The following is a 24,351-nucleotide window of genomic DNA, read 5'->3' as shown; positions in this document are numbered from 1 at the left end:
GTAATTTCTCTCGAATGAATATATTCACTTTGTGGATCATTTTTGAGTTATTCACCAGCAGAATTGAACGGGTGCAGAAGTTAGTCAGAACTCATCCAGACGGATGGAATGTGTAATAAGTGTCATCCAGATGAGTAGCTGTTTCAGTAATTTGATTTGTTAGGTGTGGTGTTTGTACGAAAGGAGATCAAATCCAGTAAATTATATGTTTATTTCCTATTAAATTTGACAGGTTAGATAAATGGTGTATGGCCAATTCAGACAAATTGAATTCAAGCCAAGTAAATGGTGTCTGCTTCCTGAACCAACTGTTATTTCCTTCATTCAGCGGAACAACAATTGAATTGCTGGACCTGAGCCACAATAATATTTCTAAAAAGATGTTCTCAACCTCAACCATAGCAGTGAACAACAAGATGTAAAGAAACGAAGGACTATATGATCAACAGAGTTGATATTTTATTCTGGATACAACAAAGCAACAATGAAGGGAGAAATAAAACTTGTGCCTCTCGCAAGAATGTAGCACGTTATTAATCACAATCGAACAATTGAACTGGATGATTAAGCATCATTTGCAGTTAGGTCACTGCTGTCTTCGTCAAGGAACGGATAATCCGTATAGCCAACAATTGGATCCTGCGTGTAGAATGTGGAACGGTCATACTCATTCAGCGGCGCGCCAAGCTCAAACCTTTTAGGTAGGTCCGGATTGGCCAAGAAGAGCCTTCCATAAGCAACGAGGTCGGTGTAGCCATCTGTGACTACTTTGTTGCCTTCCTCACGATCATATCCGCCAGCGGCAATGAACATACCATTGAATGCCTTCCGGAATGGCAAAAGCCTGTGCGGGATCTGCCTACGACCATCAACAACGGCCATTCTAGGCTCCACCATGTGACAGTAGAGGAACCCCTCGTGCTTGTTAAGCTGCCGAACCATGTAGTCGGCGAGCGCCGCTGGGTCAGAGTCCACACAGTCCATGTAGTCGAGGAACGGTGACAGCCTGATGCCCACACGCTGCGCTCCCACCTCACGGACCACAGCGTCGACCACCTCCACTGCGAAGCGGCACCTATTCTCGAGGCTTCCACCGTACTCATCATCTCGGTCATTGGCTCCGTCCTTCATGAATTGCTCAAGGAGGTACCCATTCGCACCGTGTATCTCCACGCCATCAAACCCTGCCTCAATGGCATTCCGCGCAGCGCGCCGGAAGTCGTCGACGATCCCCGGGATCTCGTCCACCTGCAGCCGCCGCGGCTTGGAGTACACCATGCCGGGCTCGGCGTCTGGGGAAATCTGCTTGTCCGTGCTTGAAATGGGCGCCTGTCCATCAGGTTGAAAATCTGCCATTTCGTTCACAACGACGTATTAGCGTTTGAACGAACAATAATCAACCAACCAGGCAGCTGATTGAACAAGATTAATTTTGAGATGTTAGTGTGGATGCCTACCGTTTGTGGAGACCCTGCCGACATGCCACATTTGGCAGAAGAAGAGGGCGCCCTTGCGGTGGACGGCGTCGACGATGGGCTTCCACGCCTCGACCTGCTCTTGCGTCCAGATGCCGGGGGTCTCCGGGTACCCCTGCGCAGTGGCAGACACACCTGTAGCCTCCGTGATGAGGAGGCCACCCCTGGTGGCGCGCTGGGAGTAGTACACCGCGGCGTGCGGCTGCGGCACGTTACCGTAGGAGCGGCACCGGGTCAGCGGCGCGAGCACCACCCGGTGGGAGAGCTCGAACCGCCCCATCTTGAATGGCGTCAGGAGCGGCATCACCTCTTGATGAACCATGTTGTCTGCTAGATCGAGATCGCCGATGCGCTGCCGATGAAGGAAATCAGCGATCACTAGGTGGCTTTGCTTGGCTCTGTTTCTTGCTTGCGAGTAAGCTCTTGCTTGTTCTCTGCTTGTGGTGTGGTGCTCTCCAACCGGCCGGGGTGGAGGAGTATTTATACCTGTCGGAGGGTTTGCTCCGGGCGTGTTGGCAGCCTGGCATTTGCCAGCCGCCTCCTTTTTGACTGGTCCACCTTTTGATCCTCCCACGCCGTCGCCGACGTCATCTCTTGATCTCTGTCGTGTAACCAGCGATAGCAGCCATGTCATTCTCCAAAAACAATAGCAGCCATGCTATTTCCCTTTTTTTTATGCAGGTACGTTGTATGCTGACACTGGTGCCCATCATCATGAGCTAGAGATGACGCCACTAGTACGTCATCCCCTGGTATTCTTCCTGAATGACGACTGATCCAGAAATGCAGCTCATCTGATGCATAACGCTTCACTTATATTTGAAAAGGATCGCTTTATCTCGTAGCGCGGGGTCACAACATATTTCATTGACAAATGTTTTCTAACGTTTTTCAAGGAGTCTTATCTAACACGCAGATGTTTTAGGGGCCCAGGACATCGAATTTTCTTCTTGGCATCCAATTTTAAAATCTGCAGCTAAGATTAAATATCTGTACTAATAATAAAGATGGTGAATGCTCAAAACTCCCTTGCTTTTGCAGGCGTGCTTTTGTAATTTTCCCAATACCTAATTTACTACGCACCGTTACCCCAAAATTGCATCCAGAAAATATATAAGTTTTGTTTAAATTAAATATAGTTCCAATATAAACAAATAGTAATAGAGCTATTTGCAATAAATAAATAAATATTAGTGCAGTTCAAAAAATGAAGAAGTCCATTTTACACCCCCATCTTTTGCGGTGGTATGAAATTCAACCCCCAACTACAAACCATGCTGTATCGTCGCACGTATGCTGACCAAACAACTGAACAAGTGAGCTCTTCCAAAAATTTTGATTGGAAATATAGTATCTGGTGCTACACCTTAGTTAACTGCAGACATTGCAAGCGGTTTTAGAAAAGAGCTGGTACTATTGCATGAAGCGATAACAACAATTACGGGCCATGAGCTCACCAAAATTAGACCTTTAACAAAAGGATACCATTACTCCGAGATCCCAGCGAAATGTTTGGAGGAAGAATTTTGCAATGCATTCTATCTTAAGGACAGAGACAGACCGTCGAGCTGTTTCTGATCGCGCGCCTGCCACGATGTACAGGGGGTTTGGATAGATCCGTATACTGGGTTGCGCATCGAGACGTGGCAGATATAAAGACTGTGGAAGACAGAAACTAGTCGAGGACTCGGAAAAATACTCGTAACAGTTAGAGTAGGACTCTCTAGTCGAATCCGACTAGTATTCCTGTACCTGTAACCCTGCTCTCCCGATATATAAGGGCATTGAAGCAAATCCCGAGAAGATATCCGCCATCATCGATATGTAAGCTCCGTCTAGCATCAAAGACATTCAGAAGCTTACTGGGTGTATGGCGGCCCTTAACAGATTCATATCAAGACTTGGAGAATAGAGCCTTACCTTCTTCAAACTACACAAGCGGCAAGATAAGTTCCAGTGGACCGAGGAGGCAGACCAAGCCTTGCAACAGTTGAAGGATTTCTTGTCAAAGCCACCGATCCTCACGGCGCCTAGCTCCAATAAAGACTTGCTGCTCTACATCGCTGCAACTACTAACGTCGTAAGCACGGCAATAGTAGTCGAAAGATCAGAGCCCGGCCATGTATACAAAGTACAGAGGCACGTCTATTTCATCGGCGAAGTACTCTCAGATTCCAAGACAAGGTACCCACCGGTCCAGAAATTGCTATACACCATACTACTCACTTCGCGGAAGTTGTGGCACTACTTCCTGGAACACAAGATCTCTGTCATCACTGACTTCCCCCTGAGCAAGATTCTCCACAATCGGGACACCACAGGCAGGATTTCAAAGTAGGTAGTGGAACTTAGAGCATTGTCCCTAGATTTCAAGTCAAGAACTGCGATCAAGTCCCAAGCTCTAGTCGATTTCATGGCAGAATGGCAGGAAAATCAACTACCAACGCCGGCAGAGCACCCAGAGCATTGGGTCATGTACTTCGATGGGTCTCTCAAGCTCGAGGGCACCGGTGTAGGGGTACTGTTGATATCTCCCAAAGATGAGCAACTCAAATACGTCCTGTAGATCTTCTGGGAGGCATCCAACAACGAAGCTGAATATGAAGCGCTACTGCACGGGCTTCGCCTGGAGGTATCGCTAGGAATCAAAACATTGTTGGTCTACGGCGACTCACTGGCTGTGATTAACCAAGTCAATGATGAGTGGGATCGCAATAAGGAGAACATGGACGCATACTGTATGGAAGTACGCAAGCTCAAAAATAAATTTTCGAGCCTAGAGTTTCACCAAGTAGTTCGCGATAACAATGTCACCACGGATGTCTTGTCCAAACTTGGCTCAACTCACGCCCAAGTCCTAGCAGGAATCTTTGTCCATGAACTACGCAAGCCATCCATATGGAGTCGGCACCTTCGACAACCACCAATCGTGGTCCTGAGGCACCAGATGGGAGGTGATGATGATTGATGTTGATTAGAGAATCCTATTCATTGACTACATAAGGGAACAAAAACTACCCTCGGACAAGACACAAGCAGAGCAGATCCTACAATGAAGTAAGAATTATGTCCTATTCGGGGGAAAGCTCTACAGAAGAGGTGCGTCTTCAGGAGTACTCATGAATTATGTCACACGACAAGACGGCAAGGAGATATTGGAGGAGATACACAAGGGCATCTACGGCAACCACGCAACCTCACGCACAATCGTGGGCTAGGCTTTCAGAGCAGCGTTCTACTGGCCCACCTCCCTAGCGGACGTTGAAGAACTAATCCGCCGGTGCCAAGGTTGCCAATTCTTCGCCAAGCAGTAGCATGTCCCTGCCTACAACCTTATCACCATACCGCCAACATGGCCCTTCGCATGCTAGGGGCTCGACATGATTGGTCCCCTTCCTACAGCGCTCGGAGGATTCAACCAAGTACTAGTAGCCATCGACAAGTTTACCAAGTGGATCGAGGTCAAGCCAGTAACTTGCCTCAAGGCAGACAGAGTACTTGATTTCCTCGATGATATCGTCCACCGTTATGAATTCCCCAATCGGATAATCACAGACCTGGGTTCCAATTTTAACAATCACGAGTTCTAGGAATACTGCGAAAATAGCGGAATCGACGTTTGGTATATCTCCATCGCTCACCCGCGGGCCAATGGCCAGGTTGAGCGTGCCAACGGGATGCTACTGGAAGCCTTGAAGAAAAGATTGCATGACATTGGCAACACTAAAGGAGGCAAGTGGCTTAAGGAACTACCAAACGTTCTCTGGGGGCTACGTACTCAGTGGTGCAAACCGACAGGGCAATCGCACTATTTCCTGGTCTATGGATAAGAAGCCATCCTTCCTGATGACATGATGTGGAAATATCCAACAGTCGAGCAATACGATAAAGGAGCGGTAGAGGAGACAAGGTGTCTAGACCTTGACAACCCAGAAGAAGCCCGCTGTGCAACACTTATTCAGTCTGCAAGGTACCTCAAGGGTCTTCACCGCTATCATGATCGCAACATCAAAGAGCATTCTTTCAACATAGGCGACATGGTCCTCAAGCGTATCCAAGACACCAAGGGGCTACACAAGCTTAATTCACCATGGGAAGGGCCGTACATCGTATCCAAGGTCACAGGCCTAGGATCGTACAGGCTACAACACCTCTCTAGCAAAGATATCAACAACTCGTGGAACATCAAGCATCTCTGTCGATTCTATCCGTAGTCAGAAGACTACGCAGCATTGTAAATAGGATACTGGCCACTATTTTCTAGGTTCCCAGGGCACAGTGTCGATCCTACTCAAACAAGTCGAGGAGATAGGCCCTAGTCAGCGGAATCCTAAGAGACTACTCGATGTCTACTACTAGAAAGCTTGGGTACCCGAGTACTCAACAACTCGCTTCTAAAGAGGCTCACAATAGTAGCCTTGTGCGCAAACACTCACCTCAGTTGTACGAGCAAAATCATGCCCAAGTGTGAGAAGCACTAAACCAAAAAGATAAACAAGTCACCAGCAATGAATTTGCATTAAGACTTAAAGTATTTATACATTGCACCATTGCAGAATTAATGTTTTTTCTTATCTACAAAAGACAACAGACTACTACAGGTCCAGATGCTTGGCGACTTCCTCGGCGATGGGATCCACCTCCTCCAAACGCTGCTGGAAGACTTCGTCTGAGCAATCCCCCGTGATCCCTTCTGCGACAGGGGACAAGTCGACGTCAGGGTAGAAAGACTTCACGAAAGCCAGCAGCTGCTTCGAGATGGATTTTGCCATCCCTTGGACGTAACTGGCTATCTTCCCCAGCACATCTCGAAGTCTCTCTACCAGCGGGTGAGGATCCGCGCAATCAATTGGAGGCTCCACCATGTCAGCCAGGGGTCGGGCCACCGCAGACAACTCTTGCAGCTCCAGCTTACAGGCCCCAATCTCGGCCTATTGCGATTGGATAGTCGTCGTGGCGTTGATTAGATTGACCTCGCCATCCCGGCACATCTTGGTTTCGTTCTCCAATTCGCACTCCAGCTTGGACACCTGCTGCCCAAACCTGTCATGTTGATCAGTGACCCGATAGTAGCCGTTCTTCCAGTCTATTATGGAGGCCTTCAATTGGGGTTCCTAATTCTTATATTCTGCAAAAGAAAGATGCAATATCAGTCACAAGACTATTGGCTACCAGTAGACGCACACACCAAAAAGAGGAGTACTCACATTCAAGCTTCTAATTTAGTGACTTGTTCCGGACAGCAAGGCGCTCCTTCTCCTTTTCCAAGTCCTAAATCTGCACCCAGAAGGTCACCGCCATGCTGTCGAGCTTCATGACAAGTCAGGAAGTTCGCTGTCGCTCCTCAGCCAGCTCCTTCTCCAACACCTCACCATGCTACACGGTCTCGCCATAGTCCCGCAGCAACTGGGACTTCCGGCGGGAGCAGTTGATCGAGTCCTATTATACAGACATCAATACTTACGTGCTGCACAGAGTACAAGTCGCAGGAATCTAGAAGTGCAGTACAAGGCTAAGTTCAAACTTACCTCGGTGTAGGATACGACACGCTGGTTCATCTAGATTATGGTGGCCACCATCTGTGCATCCAGTTGAGGATCGTCAATCAATTGGGCCTCCTCAGGAATTACCCGAGTTTCAACGCTCGACTTGATCCTCTCACTGGGCTTTAGGACTATCTCGAGGCCGGACGATGTGCCGGCCTCGAAAGACATCCCGACAGCGGCGGCCATGGCTTCAAGGGCTTCAGCGACTTCAAGATTGGGGGCTTCATCAGCAGCAACGTTGATGGGCATAGCTTCCATGGCAACAGGTGGATATGGAATCTCCACGGGAATCGCCATGGGAAGGGCCCCGGGTACACCAGGCTCGGGGGCTGGCACTGCAACATTAGCCATTGAGTCGAGTACGTCATGCATCAGCATAGCAACGAGTGATATGGCACCTGTCTCTGCCGCCGGAGCCAGATCTCCCTCCGCCGGTGGAACAGCGGGCTTGGGGGCTATGCCCTCAGCCGAGTGGCTAGCGCCATCAGTTGTTGGCCTTGAACCAACCTAATGCTCACACTAGAGGGCGTCCTACACAACACAAAGTATCAGTGATAGAGGACAACCAACTACACAAGACAAAATTGGTACTCGACAATATCGAATTACTTACCTCATGGACCGTCGCAGTTTCAGCAGCGGCTCCCCCACCAAGCACAGAGGCCTGACAGTGGGGGAAGGCTCCCTTGGCAAGGCTTGTTGCGGGGCAACCTAACTACCGCCAGCCATGGTAGCTCTCTCTTCTTCCTGTGCGGATACTTCAGTACCCGCAGGATGTACTTCAGCAGCAGGGGGCTCTAGAACACCTTCAACCGCGGCGAGCTCCCCAGATGCTAGAATTTCAGGCGGGACGGCGCCAGTAGTCGTCTGTGTCGCCTAAACCACCTGCGCGACAACCTACAAAGACCAAAAGTCTTGATGAGTAATCGTGGCATCAGTAAACGTATATAATTGTACCCGCACCTCAGGGTCTTGCCCTTCCTCGAAGGTTATTACCGATGGGGGCGCGAGCTCGATGATGCGTAGAGTACTCGGAGCGTGCGTCCTAGTGACCATCCGCTTCTTCTTCGGTGGTGGGGCCAGAGCGGTCTCAAGCTCATTATTCGCAGGGCGCTTCAATGAGCCAAAGGATGCCCCAGCTTTGTCCGAGGTGCGAACCTTCACACAATATGCCCTAGCAGCATCGGAGTCTGAGCTACTGAGGGACTCAGATTCTTCTTCTTCTTCTTCTTCCTCCTCCTCCGTGGCCCCCAGTACAACAAGCTGTCATCCAAAAACACGCGAGGCGCTCTCAATGTCGTCAGAGCCAGAAGGAGGAGGGGGTAAATAGAACACAAGTATATCTTCCTGCATAAAGACAGACAAGTTAGAAAACAACACGGCTTCAAATAAGTACTCGGGGGCTAAGACCACGGGTACTCACTGCTCTTGGTGGGTTGGCGGTGCAGTATTCCAGGACTACTCTTGGTAGAGGCAGCTGCGGCTCTTTCCCTTTCCCAGATTTCTTCTTGGAACTTTCAGTGCCCCTAGAAGCAGATGCTTTTCTTCCCATCTTGGATGTCATAAGCCTCTTCTCGCGCATATGCTCGGGGGCTCACAGGAGGGAGGCAATGTTGGCGCTGTCAGATTGGATTGCGGCGGTGCTGGGCAGTAGGGTTTTTTCAGCGCAAATAGCATATGGCAATGGCGGAGTAAATGGAGATAACTTCCCTCGTCTATTTATAACAGAAGCGAAGTAAACGGAGGTAATGGCCCCGATGTTTTCACCTCTGGCCGTTAATTTCGCATTCGGCCATCAGTTACCAAAATTACCGTAACAGATAAGGTTACTGTTGGCGAACGGTCACGATGACCAATGGTTGACCCTTATACCTCCTGAAACTAGTCAGGTAACGGCTCAGGGGCTGTGTGACACGTGCCCGTCGGCTAAAAGGTTTTTTCTCTGGAACTTTAAGGCGAAGATAATGCAAATGCAGATTGAGCCTCAGCCTGATTCTTCGATTTAACCTAAGGCTCGGGGACTATTCCATATGGAGTGCGATTTTCATCGCACTTCCATATATAAATTCAATGACAGATTTTCAAGACAACGTTAAATGAGGCTTGAGCACATTCTAGCCGCATGGCAGTACTCGAGTTACTTGAAGGCTCAACTTCGACAAAGTACTCAGAAGAGCACCAAAAACTAGTTGGATGAAGCATGTGAAGGTACTCGGGACTGCTGCATTTGACTAAAACGTACTCGAGGGCTTGTCGTACATACATCTATGGGCCCACCAGAAGGCTTGGACAGATCCGTATATAGGGCTGTACACCGAAACATGTTAGATATGGGGACTACGGTGTAGGATGGCGTACTCTACATGGAGGACAGGAACTAGTCGAGGACTCCGATACTACTCGTAGCAGTTAGGGTAGGACTCTCTAGTCGAATCCGACTAGTACTCTTGTAAAACAACCGGCCTATAACCCTGCTCCTCCAATATATAAGGACGGGCAGGTACCCCCTCCAAACAAGTTCAATTGAATACAAGCAAACAACACACAGGACGTAGGGTATTACGTGATCCAGCAGTCCGAACCTATCTAAATCGTGTGCCTACGTACACCATCAAGTTCCTGATTTTGGCAACACCCACTGACTAAAACTCTACCTTGGGTACTCCCTTTGGTAGGTTGCTGGGTTTAAACACCAACAAGGGCTACAGTGTGCAAGTTGAAAGAGCAAATGACAAAGATAAAACGGAAGAGGTATTTTCCTCTGTTATTTATAACCGTAGCGCAGTAAACAGCAGCGGGAATTAAGGAATAGTCAGGTTTTAATTGACCCGAGGATTTCGCACCTGATTGTCAGTTACCACTATTTTCAAAGGAGATAAGGTTACTATTGATCGATGGTTACGTTGACCGAAGGTTGACCCTTATACCCACCAAACTAGTCGTGTGACGGCTCGGGGCTTGTGTGCCACGTGCCCATCAGCTAAAAAGTTTTTTCTCTAAGTTTTTAAGGGAAAAAGAGATGCAAATTACAGATTGACCCTCAATCTGATTCTTCAATTCAACCTAAGGCTCGGGCTTACTCCATATGGAGGGCGACTTTCGTCGCACTTCCATATAAAAATTTAAGAGATGAAGATTCAAGACCGAGTTAAATGAGACTTGAGCACATTCTAGCCGCATGGCAGTGCTCGGGTACAATTGAAGACTCAAACACGATGAAGTACTTGAAGAGCACAAAAACTAGTCGGTGAGGTCTACAAAAGTACTCAGAACTTTTGCAATTGACTAAAAAGTACTCGGGGGCTTGTCGTACGTACATCTATGGGCCCACCCAAAGGTTTGGACAGTCCTAGATATAGGGTTGGACACCGAGACGTGTCAAACATGAAGGCTACGGTGCAGAACGGTGTAGTCTACGTGGTAGGACAAGAACAAGTCGAGGATTAGGAAAACTACTCGTAGCAATTAGAGTAGGACTCGCCTAGTCGAATCCAAACTTGTAAACAACCGACCTATAACCCTGCCCCCAACAATATAAGGCGAGCCACGGATCCCTCCAAAGCAATTCAATCCAACCAACACACAGGACGTAGGGTATTATGCTATTCAACGGCCCGAACCTGTCTAAATCGGATATCTGTGTTCACTTTCGAGTTCCTGACCTCGGCGAGCCCCACAAATCAAACACTACCTCGGGCACCCCCTCGGTATGTTGCTGGGTCTAAACACCAGCAGGAGATCCTGATATCAGGTTTGAGGAAATAGAGGGTAAACATTAGGCGGTTTCATAGATTAGGGTTGTGCCTTAGACTTTTGGCAGGGTTTAGGTGGGTAATGTGGACTTATTCCTTAAAAAAATATAGGTTCGATTCAGTACGTATCCCAGTCTTTACCTAAGTGCGAGGCACCAAAATTCCGATGATGGAGTCTTTCCGAGCACTGGGGTGATATTCAGTAATTTCTCTCGAATGAATATATTCACTTTGTGGATCATTTTTGAGTTATTCACCAGCAGAATTGAACGGGTGCAGAAGTTAGTCAGAACTCATCCAGACGGATGGAATGTGTAATAAGTGTCATCCAGATGAGTAGCTGTTTCAGTAATTTGATTTGTTAGGTGTGGTGTTTGTACGAAAGGAGATCAAATCCAGTAAATTATATGTTTATTTCCTATTAAATTTGACAGGTTAGATAAATGGTGTATGGCCAATTCAGACAAATTGAATTCAAGCCAAGTAAATGGTGTCTGCTTCCTGAACCAACTGTTATTTCCTTCATTCAGCGGAACAACAATTGAATTGCTGGACCTGAGCCACAATAATATTTCTAAAAAGATGTTCTCAACCTCAACCATAGCAGTGAACAACAAGATGTAAAGAAACGAAGGACTATATGATCAACAGAGTTGATATTTTATTCTGGATACAACAAAGCAACAATGAAGGGAGAAATAAAACTTGTGCCTCTCGCAAGAATGTAGCACGTTATTAATCACAATCGAACAATTGAACTGGATGATTAAGCATCATTTGCAGTTAGGTCACTGCTGTCTTCGTCAAGGAACGGATAATCCGTATAGCCAACAATTGGATCCTGCGTGTAGAATGTGGAACGGTCATACTCATTCAGCGGCGCGCCAAGCTCAAACCTTTTAGGTAGGTCCGGATTGGCCAAGAAGAGCCTTCCATAAGCAACGAGGTCGGTGTAGCCATCTGTGACTACTTTGTTGCCTTCCTCACGATCATATCCGCCAGCGGCAATGAACATACCATTGAATGCCTTCCGGAATGGCAAAAGCCTGTGCGGGATCTGCCTACGACCATCAACAACGGCCATTCTAGGCTCCACCATGTGACAGTAGAGGAACCCCTCGTGCTTGTTAAGCTGCCGAACCATGTAGTCGGCGAGCGCCGCTGGGTCAGAGTCCACACAGTCCATGTAGTCGAGGAACGGTGACAGCCTGATGCCCACACGCTGCGCTCCCACCTCACGGACCACAGCGTCGACCACCTCCACTGCGAAGCGGCACCTATTCTCGAGGCTTCCACCGTACTCATCATCTCGGTCATTGGCTCCGTCCTTCATGAATTGCTCAAGGAGGTACCCATTCGCACCGTGTATCTCCACGCCATCAAACCCTGCCTCAATGGCATTCCGCGCAGCGCGCCGGAAGTCGTCGACGATCCCCGGGATCTCGTCCACCTGCAGCCGCCGCGGCTTGGAGTACACCATGCCGGGCTCGGCGTCTGGGGAAATCTGCTTGTCCGTGCTTGAAATGGGCGCCTGTCCATCAGGTTGAAAATCTGCCATTTCGTTCACAACGACGTATTAGCGTTTGAACGAACAATAATCAACCAACCAGGCAGCTGATTGAACAAGATTAATTTTGAGATGTTAGTGTGGATGCCTACCGTTTGTGGAGACCCTGCCGACATGCCACATTTGGCAGAAGAAGAGGGCGCCCTTGCGGTGGACGGCGTCGACGATGGGCTTCCACGCCTCGACCTGCTCTTGCGTCCAGATGCCGGGGGTCTCCGGGTACCCCTGCGCAGTGGCAGACACACCTGTAGCCTCCGTGATGAGGAGGCCACCCCTGGTGGCGCGCTGGGAGTAGTACACCGCGGCGTGCGGCTGCGGCACGTTACCGTAGGAGCGGCACCGGGTCAGCGGCGCGAGCACCACCCGGTGGGAGAGCTCGAACCGCCCCATCTTGAATGGCGTCAGGAGCGGCATCACCTCTTGATGAACCATGTTGTCTGCTAGATCGAGATCGCCGATGCGCTGCCGATGAAGGAAATCAGCGATCACTAGGTGGCTTTGCTTGGCTCTGTTTCTTGCTTGCGAGTAAGCTCTTGCTTGTTCTCTGCTTGTGGTGTGGTGCTCTCCAACCGGCCGGGGTGGAGGAGTATTTATACCTGTCGGAGGGTTTGCTCCGGGCGTGTTGGCAGCCTGGCATTTGCCAGCCGCCTCCTTTTTGACTGGTCCACCTTTTGATCCTCCCACGCCGTCGCCGACGTCATCTCTTGATCTCTGTCGTGTAACCAGCGATAGCAGCCATGTCATTCTCCAAAAACAATAGCAGCCATGCTATTTCCCTTTTTTTTATGCAGGTACGTTGTATGCTGACACTGGTGCCCATCATCATGAGCTAGAGATGACGCCACTAGTACGTCATCCCCTGGTATTCTTCCTGAATGACGACTGATCCAGAAATGCAGCTCATCTGATGCATAACGCTTCACTTATATTTGAAAAGGATCGCTTTATCTCGTAGCGCGGGGTCACAACATATTTCATTGACAAATGTTTTCTAACGTTTTTCAAGGAGTCTTATCTAACACGCAGATGTTTTAGGGGCCCAGGACATCGAATTTTCTTCTTGGCATCCAATTTTAAAATCTGCAGCTAAGATTAAATATCTGTACTAATAATAAAGATGGTGAATGCTCAAAACTCCCTTGCTTTTGCAGGCGTGCTTTTGTAATTTTCCCAATACCTAATTTACTACGCACCGTTACCCCAAAATTGCATCCAGAAAATATATAAGTTTTGTTTAAATTAAATATAGTTCCAATATAAACAAATAGTAATAGAGCTATTTGCAATAAATAAATAAATATTAGTGCAGTTCAAAAAATGAAGAAGTCCATTTTACACCCCCATCTTTTGCGGTGGTATGAAATTCAACCCCCAACTACAAACCATGCTGTATCGTCGCACGTATGCTGACCAAACAACTGAACAAGTGAGCTCTTCCAAAAATTTTGATTGGAAATATAGTATCTGGTGCTACACCTTAGTTAACTGCAGACATTGCAAGCAGTTTTAGAAAAGAGCTGGTACTATTGCATGAAGCGATAACAACAATTACGGGCCATGAGCTCACCAAAATTAGACCTTTAACAAAAGGATACCATTACTCCGAGATCCCAGCGAAATGTTTGGAGGAAGAATTTTGCAATGCATTCTATCTTAAGGACAGAGACAGACCGTCGAGCTGTTTCTGATCGCGCGCCTGCCACGATGTACAGGGGGTTTGGATAGATCCGTATACTGGGTTGCGCATCGAGACGTGGCAGATATAAAGACTGTGGAAGACAGAAACTAGTCGAGGACTCGGAAAAATACTCGTAACAGTTAGAGTAGGACTCTCTAGTCGAATCCGACTAGTATTCCTGTACCTGTAACCCTGCTCTCCCGATATATAAGGGCATTGAAGCAAATCCCGAGAAGATATCCGCCATCATCGATATGTAAGCTCCGTCTAGCATCAAAGACATTCAGAAGCTTACTGGGTGTATGGCGGCCCTTAACAGATTCATATCAAGACTTGGAGAACAGAGCCTTACCTTCTTCAAACTACACAAGCGGCAAGATAAGTTCCAGTGGACCGAGGAGGCAGACCAAGCCTTGCAACAGTTGAAGGATTTCTTGTCAAAGCCACCGATCCTCACGGCGCCTAGCTCCAATAAAGACTTGCTGCTCTACATCGCTGCAACTACTAACGTCGTAAGCACGGCAATAGTAGTCGAAAGATCAGAGCCCGGCCATGTATACAAAGTACAGAGGCACGTCTATTTCATCGGCGAAGTACTCTCAGATTCCAAGACAAGGTACCCACCGGTCCAGAAATTGCTATACACCATACTACTCACTTCGCGGAAGTTGTGGCACTACTTCCTGGAACACAAGATCTCTGTCATCACTGACTTCCCCCTGAGCAAGATTCTCCACAATCGGGACACCACAGGCAGGATTTCAAAGTAGGTAGTGGAACTTAGAGCATTGTCCCTAGATTTCAAGTCAAGAACTGCGATCAAGTCCCAAGCTCTAGTCGATTTCATGGCAGAATGGCAGGAAAATCAACTACCAACGCCGGCAGAGCACCCAGAGCATTGGGTCATGTACTTCGATGGGTCTCTCAAGCTCGAGGGCACCGGTGTAGGGGTACTGTTGATATCTCCCAAAGATGAGCAACTCAAATACGTCCTGTAGATCTTCTGGGAGGCATCCAACAACGAAGCTGAATATGAAGCGCTACTGCACGGGCTTCGCCTGGAGGTATCGCTAGGAATCAAAACATTGTTGGTCTACGGCGACTCACTGGCTGTGATTAACCAAGTCAATGATGAGTGGGATCGCAATAAGGAGAACATGGACGCATACTGTATGGAAGTACGCAAGCTCAAAAATAAATTTTCGAGCCTAGAGTTTCACCAAGTAGTTCGCGATAACAATGTCACCACGGATGTCTTGTCCAAACTTGGCTCAACTCACGCCCAAGTCCTAGCAGGAATCTTTGTCCATGAACTACGCAAGCCATCCATATGGAGTCGGCACCTTCGACAACCACCAATCGTGGTCCTGAGGCACCAGATGGGAGGTGATGATGATTGATGTTGATTAGAGAATCCTATTCATTGACTACATAAGGGAACAAAAACTACCCTCGGACAAGACACAAGCAGAGCAGATCCTACAATGAAGTAAGAATTATGTCCTATTCGGGGGAAAGCTCTACAGAAGAGGTGCGTCTTCAGGAGTACTCATGAAATATGTCACACGACAAGACGGCAAGGAGATATTGGAGGAGATACACAAGGGCATCTACGGCAACCACGCAACCTCACGCACAATCGTGGGCTAGGCTTTCAGAGCAGCGTTCTACTGGCCCACCTCCCTAGCGGACGTTGAAGAACTAATCCGCCGGTGCCAAGGTTGCCAATTCTTCGCCAAGCAGTAGCATGTCCCTGCCTACAACCTTATCACCATACCGCCAACATGGCCCTTCGCATGCTAGGGGCTCGACATGATTGGTCCCCTTCCTACAGCGCTCGGAGGATTCAACCAAGTACTAGTAGCCATCGACAAGTTTACCAAGTGGATCGAGGTCAAGCCAGTAACTTGCCTCAAGGCAGACAGAGTACTTGATTTCCTCGATGATATCGTCCACCGTTATGAATTCCCCAATCGGATAATCACAGACCTGGGTTCCAATTTTAACAATCACGAGTTCTAGGAATACTGCGAAAATAGCGGAATCGACGTTTGGTATATCTCCATCGCTCACCCGCGGGCCAATGGCCAGGTTGAGCGTGCCAACGGGATGCTACTGGAAGCCTTGAAGAAAAGATTGCATGACATTGGCAACACTAAAGGAGGCAAGTGGCTTAAGGAACTACCAAACGTTCTCTGGGGGCTACGTACTCAGTGGTGCAAACCGACAGGGCAATCGCACTATTTCCTGGTCTATGGATAAGAAGCCATCCTTCCTGATGACATGATGTGGAAATATCCAACAGTCGAGCAATACGATAAAGGAGCGGTAGAGGAGACAAGGTGTCTAGACCTTGACAACCCAGAAGAAGCCCGCTGTGCAACACTTATTCAGTCTGCAAGGTACCTCAAGGGTCTTCACCGCTATCATGATCGCAACATCAAAGAGCATTCTTTCAACATAGGCGACATGGTCCTCAAGCGTATCCAAGACACCAAGGGGCTACACAAGCTTAATTCACCATGGGAAGGGCCGTACATCGTATCCAAGGTCACAGGCCTAGGATCGTACAGGCTACAACACCTCTCTAGCAAAGATATCAACAACTCGTGGAACATCAAGCATCTCTGTCGATTCTATCCGTAGTCAGAAGACTACGCAGCATTGTAAATAGGATACTGGCCACTATTTTCTAGGTTCCCAGGGCACAGTGTCGATCCTACTCAAACAAGTCGAGGAGATAGGCCCTAGTCAGCGGAATCCTAAGAGACTACTCGATGTCTACTACTAGAAAGCTTGGGTACCCGAGTACTCAACAACTCGCTTCTAAAGAGGCTCACAATAGTAGCCTTGTGCGCAAACACTCACCTCAGTTGTACGAGCAAAATCATGCCCAAGTGTGAGAAGCACTAAACCAAAAAGATAAACAAGTCACCAGCAATGAATTTGCATTAAGACTTAAAGTATTTATACATTGCACCATTGCAGAATTAATGTTTTTTCTTATCTACAAAAGACAACAGACTACTACAGGTCCAGATGCTTGGCGACTTCCTCGGCGATGGGATCCACCTCCTCCAAACGCTGCTGGAAGACTTCGTCTGAGCAATCCCCCGTGATCCCTTCTGCGACAGGGGACAAGTCGACGTCAGGGTAGAAAGACTTCACGAAAGCCAGCAGCTGCTTCGAGATGGATTTTGCCATCCCTTGGACGTAACTGGCTATCTTCCCCAGCACATCTCGAAGTCTCTCTACCAGCGGGTGAGGATCCGCGCAATCAATTGGAGGCTCCACCATGTCAGCCAGGGGTCGGGCCACCGCAGACAACTCTTGCAGCTCCAGCTTACAGGCCCCAATCTCGGCCTATTGCGATTGGATAGTCGTCGTGGCGTTGATTAGATTGACCTCGCCATCCCGGCACATCTTGGTTTCGTTCTCCAATTCGCACTCCAGCTTGGACACCTGCTGCCCAAACCTGTCATGTTGATCAGTGACCCGATAGTAGCCGTTCTTCCAGTCTATTATGGAGGCCTTCAATTGGGGTTCCTAATTCTTATATTCTGCAAAAGAAAGATGCAATATCAGTCACAAGACTATTGGCTACCAGTAGACGCACACACCAAAAAGAGGAGTACTCACATTCAAGCTTCTAATTTAGTGACTTGTTCCGGACAGCAAGGCGCTCCTTCTCCTTTTCCAAGTCCTAAATCTGCACCCAGAAGGTCACCGCCATGCTGTCGAGCTTCATGACAAGTCAGGAAGTTCACTGTCGCTCCTCAGCCAGCTCCTTCTCCAACACCTCACCATGCTACACGGTCTCGCCATAGTCCCGCAGCAACTGGGACTTCCGGCGGGAGCAGTTGATCGAGTCCTATTATACAGACATCAATACTTACGTGCTGCACAGAGTACAAGTCGCAGGAATCTAGAAGTGCAGTACAAGGCTAAGTTCAAACTTACCTCGGTGTAGGATACGACACGCTGGTTCATCTAGATTATGGTGGCCACCATCTGTGCATCCAGTTGAGGATCGTCAATCAATTGGGCCTCCTCAGGAATTACCCGAGTTTCAACGCTCGACTTGATCCTCTCACTGGGCTTTAGGACTATCTCGAGGCCGGACGATGTGCCGGCCTCGAAAGACATCCCGACAGCGGCGGCCATGGCTTCAAGGGCTTCAGCGACTTCAAGATTGGGGGCTTCATCAGCAGCAACGTTGATGGGCATAGCTTCCATGGCAACAGGTGGATATGGAATCTCCACGGGAATCGCCATGGGAAGGGCCCCGGGTACACCAGGCTCGGGGGCTGGCACTGCAACATTAGCCATTGAGTCGAGTACGTCATGCATCAGCATAGCAACGAGTGATATGGCACCTGTCTCTGCCGCCGGAGCCAGATCTCCCTCCGCCGGTGGAACAGCGGGCTTGGGGGCTATGCCCTCAGCCGAGTGGCTAGCGCCATCAGTTGTTGGCCTTGAACCAACCTAATGCTCACACTAGAGGGCGTCCTACACAACACAAAGTATCAGTGATAGAGGACAACCAACTACACAAGACAAAATTGGTACTCGACAATATCGAATTACTTACCTCATGGACCGTCGCAGTTTCAGCAGCGGCTCCCCCACCAAGCACAGAGGCCTGACAGTGGGGGAAGGCTCCCTTGGCAAGGCTTGTTGCGGGGCAACCTAACTACCGCCAGCCATGGTAGCTCTCTCTTCTTCCTGTGCGGATACTTCAGTACCCGCAGGATGTACTTCAGCAGCAGGGGGCTCTAGAACACCTTCAACCGCGGCGAGCTCCCCAGATGCTAGAATTTCAGGCGGGACGGCGCCAGTAGTCGTCTGTGTCGCCTAAACCACCTGCGCGACAACCTACAAAGACCAAAAGTCTTGATGAGTAATCGTGGCATCAGTAAACGTATATAATTGTACCCGCACCTCAGGGTCTTGCCCTTCCTCGAAGGTTATTACCGATGGGGGCGCGAGCTCGATGATGCGTAGAGTACTCGGAGCGTGCGTCCTAGTGACCATCCGCTTCTTCTTCGGTGGTGGGGCCAGAGCGGTCTCAAGCTCATTATTCGCAGGGCGCTTCAATGAGCCAAAGGATGCCCCAGCTTTGTCCGAGGTGCGAACCTTCACACAATATGCCCTAGCAGCATCGGAGTCTGAGCTACTGAGGGACTCAGATTCTTCTTCTTCTTCTTCTTCCTCCTCCTCCGTGGCCCCCAGTACAACAAGCTGTCATCCAAAAACACGCGAGGCGCTCTCAATGTCGTCAGAGCCAGAAGGAGGAGGGGGTAAATAGAACACAAGTATATCTTCCTGCATAAAGACAGACAAGTTAGAAAACAACACGGCTTCAAATAAGTACTCGGGGGCTAAGACCACGGGTACTCACTGCTCTTGGTGGGTTGGCGGTGCAGTATTCCAGGACTACTCTTGGTAGAGGCAGCTGCGGCTCTTTCCCTTTCCCAGATTTCTTCTTGGAACTTTCAGTGCCCCTAGAAGCAGATGCTTTTCTTCCCATCTTGGATGTCATAAGCCTCTTCTCGCGCATATGCTCGGGGGCTCACAGGAGGGAGGCAATGTTGGCGCTGTCAGATTGGATTGCGGCGGTGCTGGGCAGTAGGGTTTTTTCAGCGCAAATAGCATATGGCAATGGCGGAGTAAATGGAGATAACTTCCCTCGTCTATTTATAACAGAAGCGAAGTAAACGGAGGTAATGGCCCCGATGTTTTCACCTCTGGCCGTTAATTTCGCATTCGGCCATCAGTTACCAAAATTACCGTAACAGATAAGGTTACTGTTGGCGAACGGTCACGATGACCAATGGTTGACCCTTATACCTCCTGAAACTAGTCAGGTAACGGCTCAGGGGCTGTGTGACACGTGCCCGTCGGCTAAAAGGTTTTTTCTCTGGAACTTTAAGGCGAAGATAATGCAAATGCAGATTGAGCCTCAGCCTGATTCTTCGATTTAACCTAAGGCTCGGGGACTATTCCATATGGAGTGCGATTTTCATCGCACTTCCATATATAAATTCAATGACAGATTTTCAAGACAACGTTAAATGAGGCTTGAGCACATTCTAGCCGCATGGCAGTACTCGAGTTACTTGAAGGCTCAACTTCGACAAAGTACTCAGAAGAGCACCAAAAACTAGTTGGATGAAGCATGTGAAGGTACTCGGGACTGCTGCATTTGACTAAAACGTACTCGAGGGCTTGTCGTACATACATCTATGGGCCCACCAGAAGGCTTGGACAGATCCGTATATAGGGCTGTACACCGAAACATGTTAGATATGGGGACTACGGTGTAGGATGGCGTACTCTACATGGAGGACAGGAACTAGTCGAGGACTCCGATACTACTCGTAGCAGTTAGGGTAGGACTCTCTAGTCGAATCCGACTAGTACTCTTGTAAAACAACCGGCCTATAACCCTGCTCCTCCAATATATAAGGACGGGCAGGTACCCCCTCCAAACAAGTTCAATTGAATACAAGCAAACAACACACAGGACGTAGGGTATTACGTGATCCAGCAGTCCGAACCTATCTAAATCGTGTGCCTACGTACACCATCAAGTTCCTGATTTTGGCAACACCCACTGACTAAAACTCTACCTTGGGTACTCCCTTTGGTAGGTTGCTGGGTTTAAACACCAACAAGGGCTACAGTGTGCAAGTTGAAAGAGCAAATGACAAAGATAAAACGGAAGAGGTATTTTCCTCTGTTATTTATAACCGTAGCGCAGTAAACAGCAGCGGGAATTAAGGAATAGTCAGGTTTTAATTGACCCGAGGATTTCGCACCTGATTGTCAGTTACCACTATTTTCAAAGGAGATAAGGTTACTATTGATCGATGGTTACGTTGACCGAAGGTTGACCCTTATACCCACCAAACTAGTCGTGTGACGGCTCGGGGCTTGTGTGCCACGTGCCCATCAGCTAAAAAGTTTTTTCTCTAAGTTTTTAAGGGAAAAAGAGATGCAAATTACAGATTGACCCTCAATCTGATTCTTCAATTCAACCTAAGGCTCGGGCTTACTCCATATGGAGGGCGACTTTCGTCGCACTTCCATATAAAAATTTAAGAGATGAAGATTCAAGACCGAGTTAAATGAGACTTGAGCACATTCTAGCCGCATGGCAGTGCTCGGGTACAATTGAAGACTCAAACACGATGAAGTACTTGAAGAGCACAAAAACTAGTCGGTGAGGTCTACAAAAGTACTCAGAACTTTTGCAATTGACTAAAAAGTACTCGGGGGCTTGTCGTACGTACATCTATGGGCCCACCCAAAGGTTTGGACAGTCCTAGATATAGGGTTGGACACCGAGACGTGTCAAACATGAAGGCTACGGTGCAGAACGGTGTAGTCTACGTGGTAGGACAAGAACAAGTCGAGGATTAGGAAAACTACTCGTAGCAATTAGAGTAGGACTCGCCTAGTCGAATCCAAACTTGTAAACAACCGACCTATAACCCTGCCCCCAACAATATAAGGCGAGCCACGGATCCCTCCAAAGCAATTCAATCCAACCAACACACAGGACGTAGGGTATTATGCTATTCAACGGCCCGAACCTGTCTAAATCGGATATCTGTGTTCACTTTCGAGTTCCTGACCTCGGCGAGCCCCACAAATCAAACACTACCTCGGGCACCCCCTCGGTATGTTGCTGGGTCTAAACACCAGCAGGAGATCCTGATATCAGGTTTGAGGAAATAGAGGGTAAACATTAGGCGGTTTCATAGATTAGGGTTGTGCCTTAGACTTTTGGCAGGGTTTAGGTGGGTAATGTGGACTTATTCCTTAAAAAAATATAGGTTCGATTCAGTACGTATCCCAGTCTTTACCTAAGTGCGAGGCACCAAAATTCCGATGATGGAGTCTTTCCGAGCACTGGGGTGATATTCAGTAATTTCTCTCGAATGAATATATTCACTTTGTGGATCATTTTTGAGTTATTCACCAGCAGAATTGAACGGGTGCAGAAGTTAGTCAGAACTCATCCAGACGGATGGAATGTGTAATAAGTGTCATCCAGATGAGTAGCTGTTTCAGTAATTTGATTTGTTAGGTGTGGTGTTTGTACGAAAGGAGATCAAATCCAGTAAATTATATGTTTATTTCCTATTAAATTTGACAGGTTAGATAAATGGTGTATGGCCAATTCAGACAAATTGAATTCAAGCCAAGTAAATGGTGTCTGCTTCCTGAACCAACTGTTATTTCCTTCATTCAGCGGAACAACAATTGAATTGCTGGACCTGAGCCACAATAATATTTCTAAAAAGATGTTCTCAACCTCAACCATAGCAGTGAACAACAAGATGTAAAGAAACGAAGGACTATATGATCAACAGAGTTGATATTTTATTCTGGATACAACAAAGCAACAATGAAGGGAGAAATAAAACTTGTGCCTCTCGCAAGAATGTAGCACGTTATTAATCACAATCGAACAATTGAACTGGATGATTAAGCATCATTTGCAGTTAGGTCACTGCTGTCTTCGTCAAGGAACGGATAATCCGTATAGCCAACAATTGGATCCTGCGTGTAGAATGTGGAACGGTCATACTCATTCAGCGGCGCGCCAAGCTCAAACCTTTTAGGTAGGTCCGGATTGGCCAAGAAGAGCCTTCCATAAGCAACGAGGTCGGTGTAGCCATCTGTGACTACTTTGTTGCCTTCCTCACGATCATATCCGCCAGCGGCAATGAACATACCATTGAATGCCTTCCGGAATGGCAAAAGCCTGTGCGGGATCTGCCTACGACCATCAACAACGGCCATTCTAGGCTCCACCATGTGACAGTAGAGGAACCCCTCGTGCTTGTTAAGCTGCCGAACCATGTAGTCGGCGAGCGCCGCTGGGTCAGAGTCCACACAGTCCATGTAGTCGAGGAACGGTGACAGCCTGATGCCCACACGCTGCGCTCCCACCTCACGGACCACAGCGTCGACCACCTCCACTGCGAAGCGGCACCTATTCTCGAGGCTTCCACCGTACTCATCATCTCGGTCATTGGCTCCGTCCTTCATGAATTGCTCAAGGAGGTACCCATTCGCACCGTGTATCTCCACGCCATCAAACCCTGCCTCAATGGCATTCCGCGCAGCGCGCCGGAAGTCGTCGACGATCCCCGGGATCTCGTCCACCTGCAGCCGCCGCGGCTTGGAGTACACCATGCCGGGCTCGGCGTCTGGGGAAATCTGCTTGTCCGTGCTTGAAATGGGCGCCTGTCCATCAGGTTGAAAATCTGCCATTTCGTTCACAACGACGTATTAGCGTTTGAACGAACAATAATCAACCAACCAGGCAGCTGATTGAACAAGATTAATTTTGAGATGTTAGTGTGGATGCCTACCGTTTGTGGAGACCCTGCCGACATGCCACATTTGGCAGAAGAAGAGGGCGCCCTTGCGGTGGACGGCGTCGACGATGGGCTTCCACGCCTCGACCTGCTCTTGCGTCCAGATGCCGGGGGTCTCCGGGTACCCCTGCGCAGTGGCAGACACACCTGTAGCCTCCGTGATGAGGAGGCCACCCCTGGTGGCGCGCTGGGAGTAGTACACCGCGGCGTGCGGCTGCGGCACGTTACCGTAGGAGCGGCACCGGGTCAGCGGCGCGAGCACCACCCGGTGGGAGAGCTCGAACCGCCCCATCTTGAATGGCGTCAGGAGCGGCATCACCTCTTGATGAACCATGTTGTCTGCTAGATCGAGATCGCCGATGCGCTGCCGATGAAGGAAATCAGCGATCACTAGGTGGCTTTGCTTGGCTCTGTTTCTTGCTTGCGAGTAAGCTCTTGCTTGTTCTCTGCTTGTGGTGTGGTGCTCTCCAACCGGCCGGGGTGGAGGAGTATTTATACCTGTCGGAGGGTTTGCTCCGGGCGTGTTGGCAGCCTGGCATTTGCCAGCCGCCTCCTTTTTGACTGGTCCACCTTTTGATCCTCCCACGCCGTCGCCGACGTCATCTCTTGATCTCTGTCGTGTAACCAGCGATAGCAGCCATGTCATTCTCCAAAAACAATAGCAGCCATGCTATTTCCCTTTTTTTTATGCAGGTACGTTGTATGCTGACACTGGTGCCCATCATCATGAGCTAGAGATGACGCCACTAGTACGTCATCCCCTGGTATTCTTCCTGAATGACGACTGATCAAGAAATGCAGCTCATCTGATGCATAACGCTTCACTTATATTTGAAAAGGATCGCTTTATCTCGTAGCGCGGGGTCACAACATATTTCATTGACAAATGTTTTCTAACGTTTTTCAAGGAGTCTTATCTAACACGCAGATGTTTTAGG

At 48.7% G+C, this 24,351-nt stretch overlaps 3 protein-coding genes across 3 annotated transcripts; all 3 read right to left on the bottom strand.

Moving 5' to 3' along the window:
• Positions 1-419: 419 nt before the first annotated feature.
• Positions 420-1,942, bottom strand: LOC117851683 (putative 12-oxophytodienoate reductase 5). Its single transcript, XM_034733553.2, has 2 exons — positions 1,458-1,942; positions 420-1,349 (listed from the first exon to the last, which is right to left on the bottom strand). The coding sequence occupies exons 1-2, from the start codon at positions 1,795-1,797 to the stop codon at positions 565-567; spliced, it is 1,125 nt and encodes a 374-aa protein (XP_034589444.1). The 5' UTR covers positions 1,798-1,942; the 3' UTR covers positions 420-564.
• A 9,452-nt stretch (positions 1,943-11,394) lies between these two features.
• Positions 11,395-12,918, bottom strand: LOC117851681 (putative 12-oxophytodienoate reductase 5). The gene is made up of 2 exons (XM_034733550.2): positions 12,433-12,918; positions 11,395-12,324 (listed from the first exon to the last, which is right to left on the bottom strand). Exons 1-2 carry the CDS (start codon positions 12,770-12,772, stop codon positions 11,540-11,542), a joined length of 1,125 nt encoding a protein of 374 aa, XP_034589441.1. The 5' UTR covers positions 12,773-12,918; the 3' UTR covers positions 11,395-11,539.
• Positions 12,919-22,369: 9,451 nt separating this feature from the next.
• Positions 22,370-23,891, bottom strand: LOC117851677 (putative 12-oxophytodienoate reductase 5). Its single transcript, XM_034733547.2, has 2 exons — positions 23,408-23,891; positions 22,370-23,299 (listed from the first exon to the last, which is right to left on the bottom strand). The coding sequence occupies exons 1-2, from the start codon at positions 23,745-23,747 to the stop codon at positions 22,515-22,517; spliced, it is 1,125 nt and encodes a 374-aa protein (XP_034589438.1). The 5' UTR covers positions 23,748-23,891; the 3' UTR covers positions 22,370-22,514.
• Positions 23,892-24,351: the final 460 nt, after the last annotated feature.

This window comes from Setaria viridis, chromosome 4 (assembly GCF_005286985.2).
Source record: "Setaria viridis chromosome 4, Setaria_viridis_v4.0, whole genome shotgun sequence".
Taxonomy (NCBI): domain Eukaryota; kingdom Viridiplantae; phylum Streptophyta; class Magnoliopsida; order Poales; family Poaceae; genus Setaria; species Setaria viridis.
The sequence above is the reverse complement of the archived record's forward strand: the minus strand, read 5'-3'. Positions and strand labels throughout refer to the sequence as shown.

Excerpts from the sequence above, each read along its gene's own strand:
- LOC117851683 (XM_034733553.2), bottom strand. The coding sequence starts at position 1,797 with ATGGTTCATCAAGAGGTGATGCCGCTCCTGACGCCATTCAAGATGGGG. Across the intron at positions 1,350-1,457 it reads CGGCAGGGTCTCCACAAACG|ATTTTCAACCTGATGGACAG; the intron begins GTAGGCATCCAC and ends ACGAAATGGCAG.
- LOC117851681 (XM_034733550.2), bottom strand. The coding sequence starts at position 12,772 with ATGGTTCATCAAGAGGTGATGCCGCTCCTGACGCCATTCAAGATGGGG. Across the intron at positions 12,325-12,432 it reads CGGCAGGGTCTCCACAAACG|ATTTTCAACCTGATGGACAG; the intron begins GTAGGCATCCAC and ends ACGAAATGGCAG.
- LOC117851677 (XM_034733547.2), bottom strand. The coding sequence starts at position 23,747 with ATGGTTCATCAAGAGGTGATGCCGCTCCTGACGCCATTCAAGATGGGG. Across the intron at positions 23,300-23,407 it reads CGGCAGGGTCTCCACAAACG|ATTTTCAACCTGATGGACAG; the intron begins GTAGGCATCCAC and ends ACGAAATGGCAG.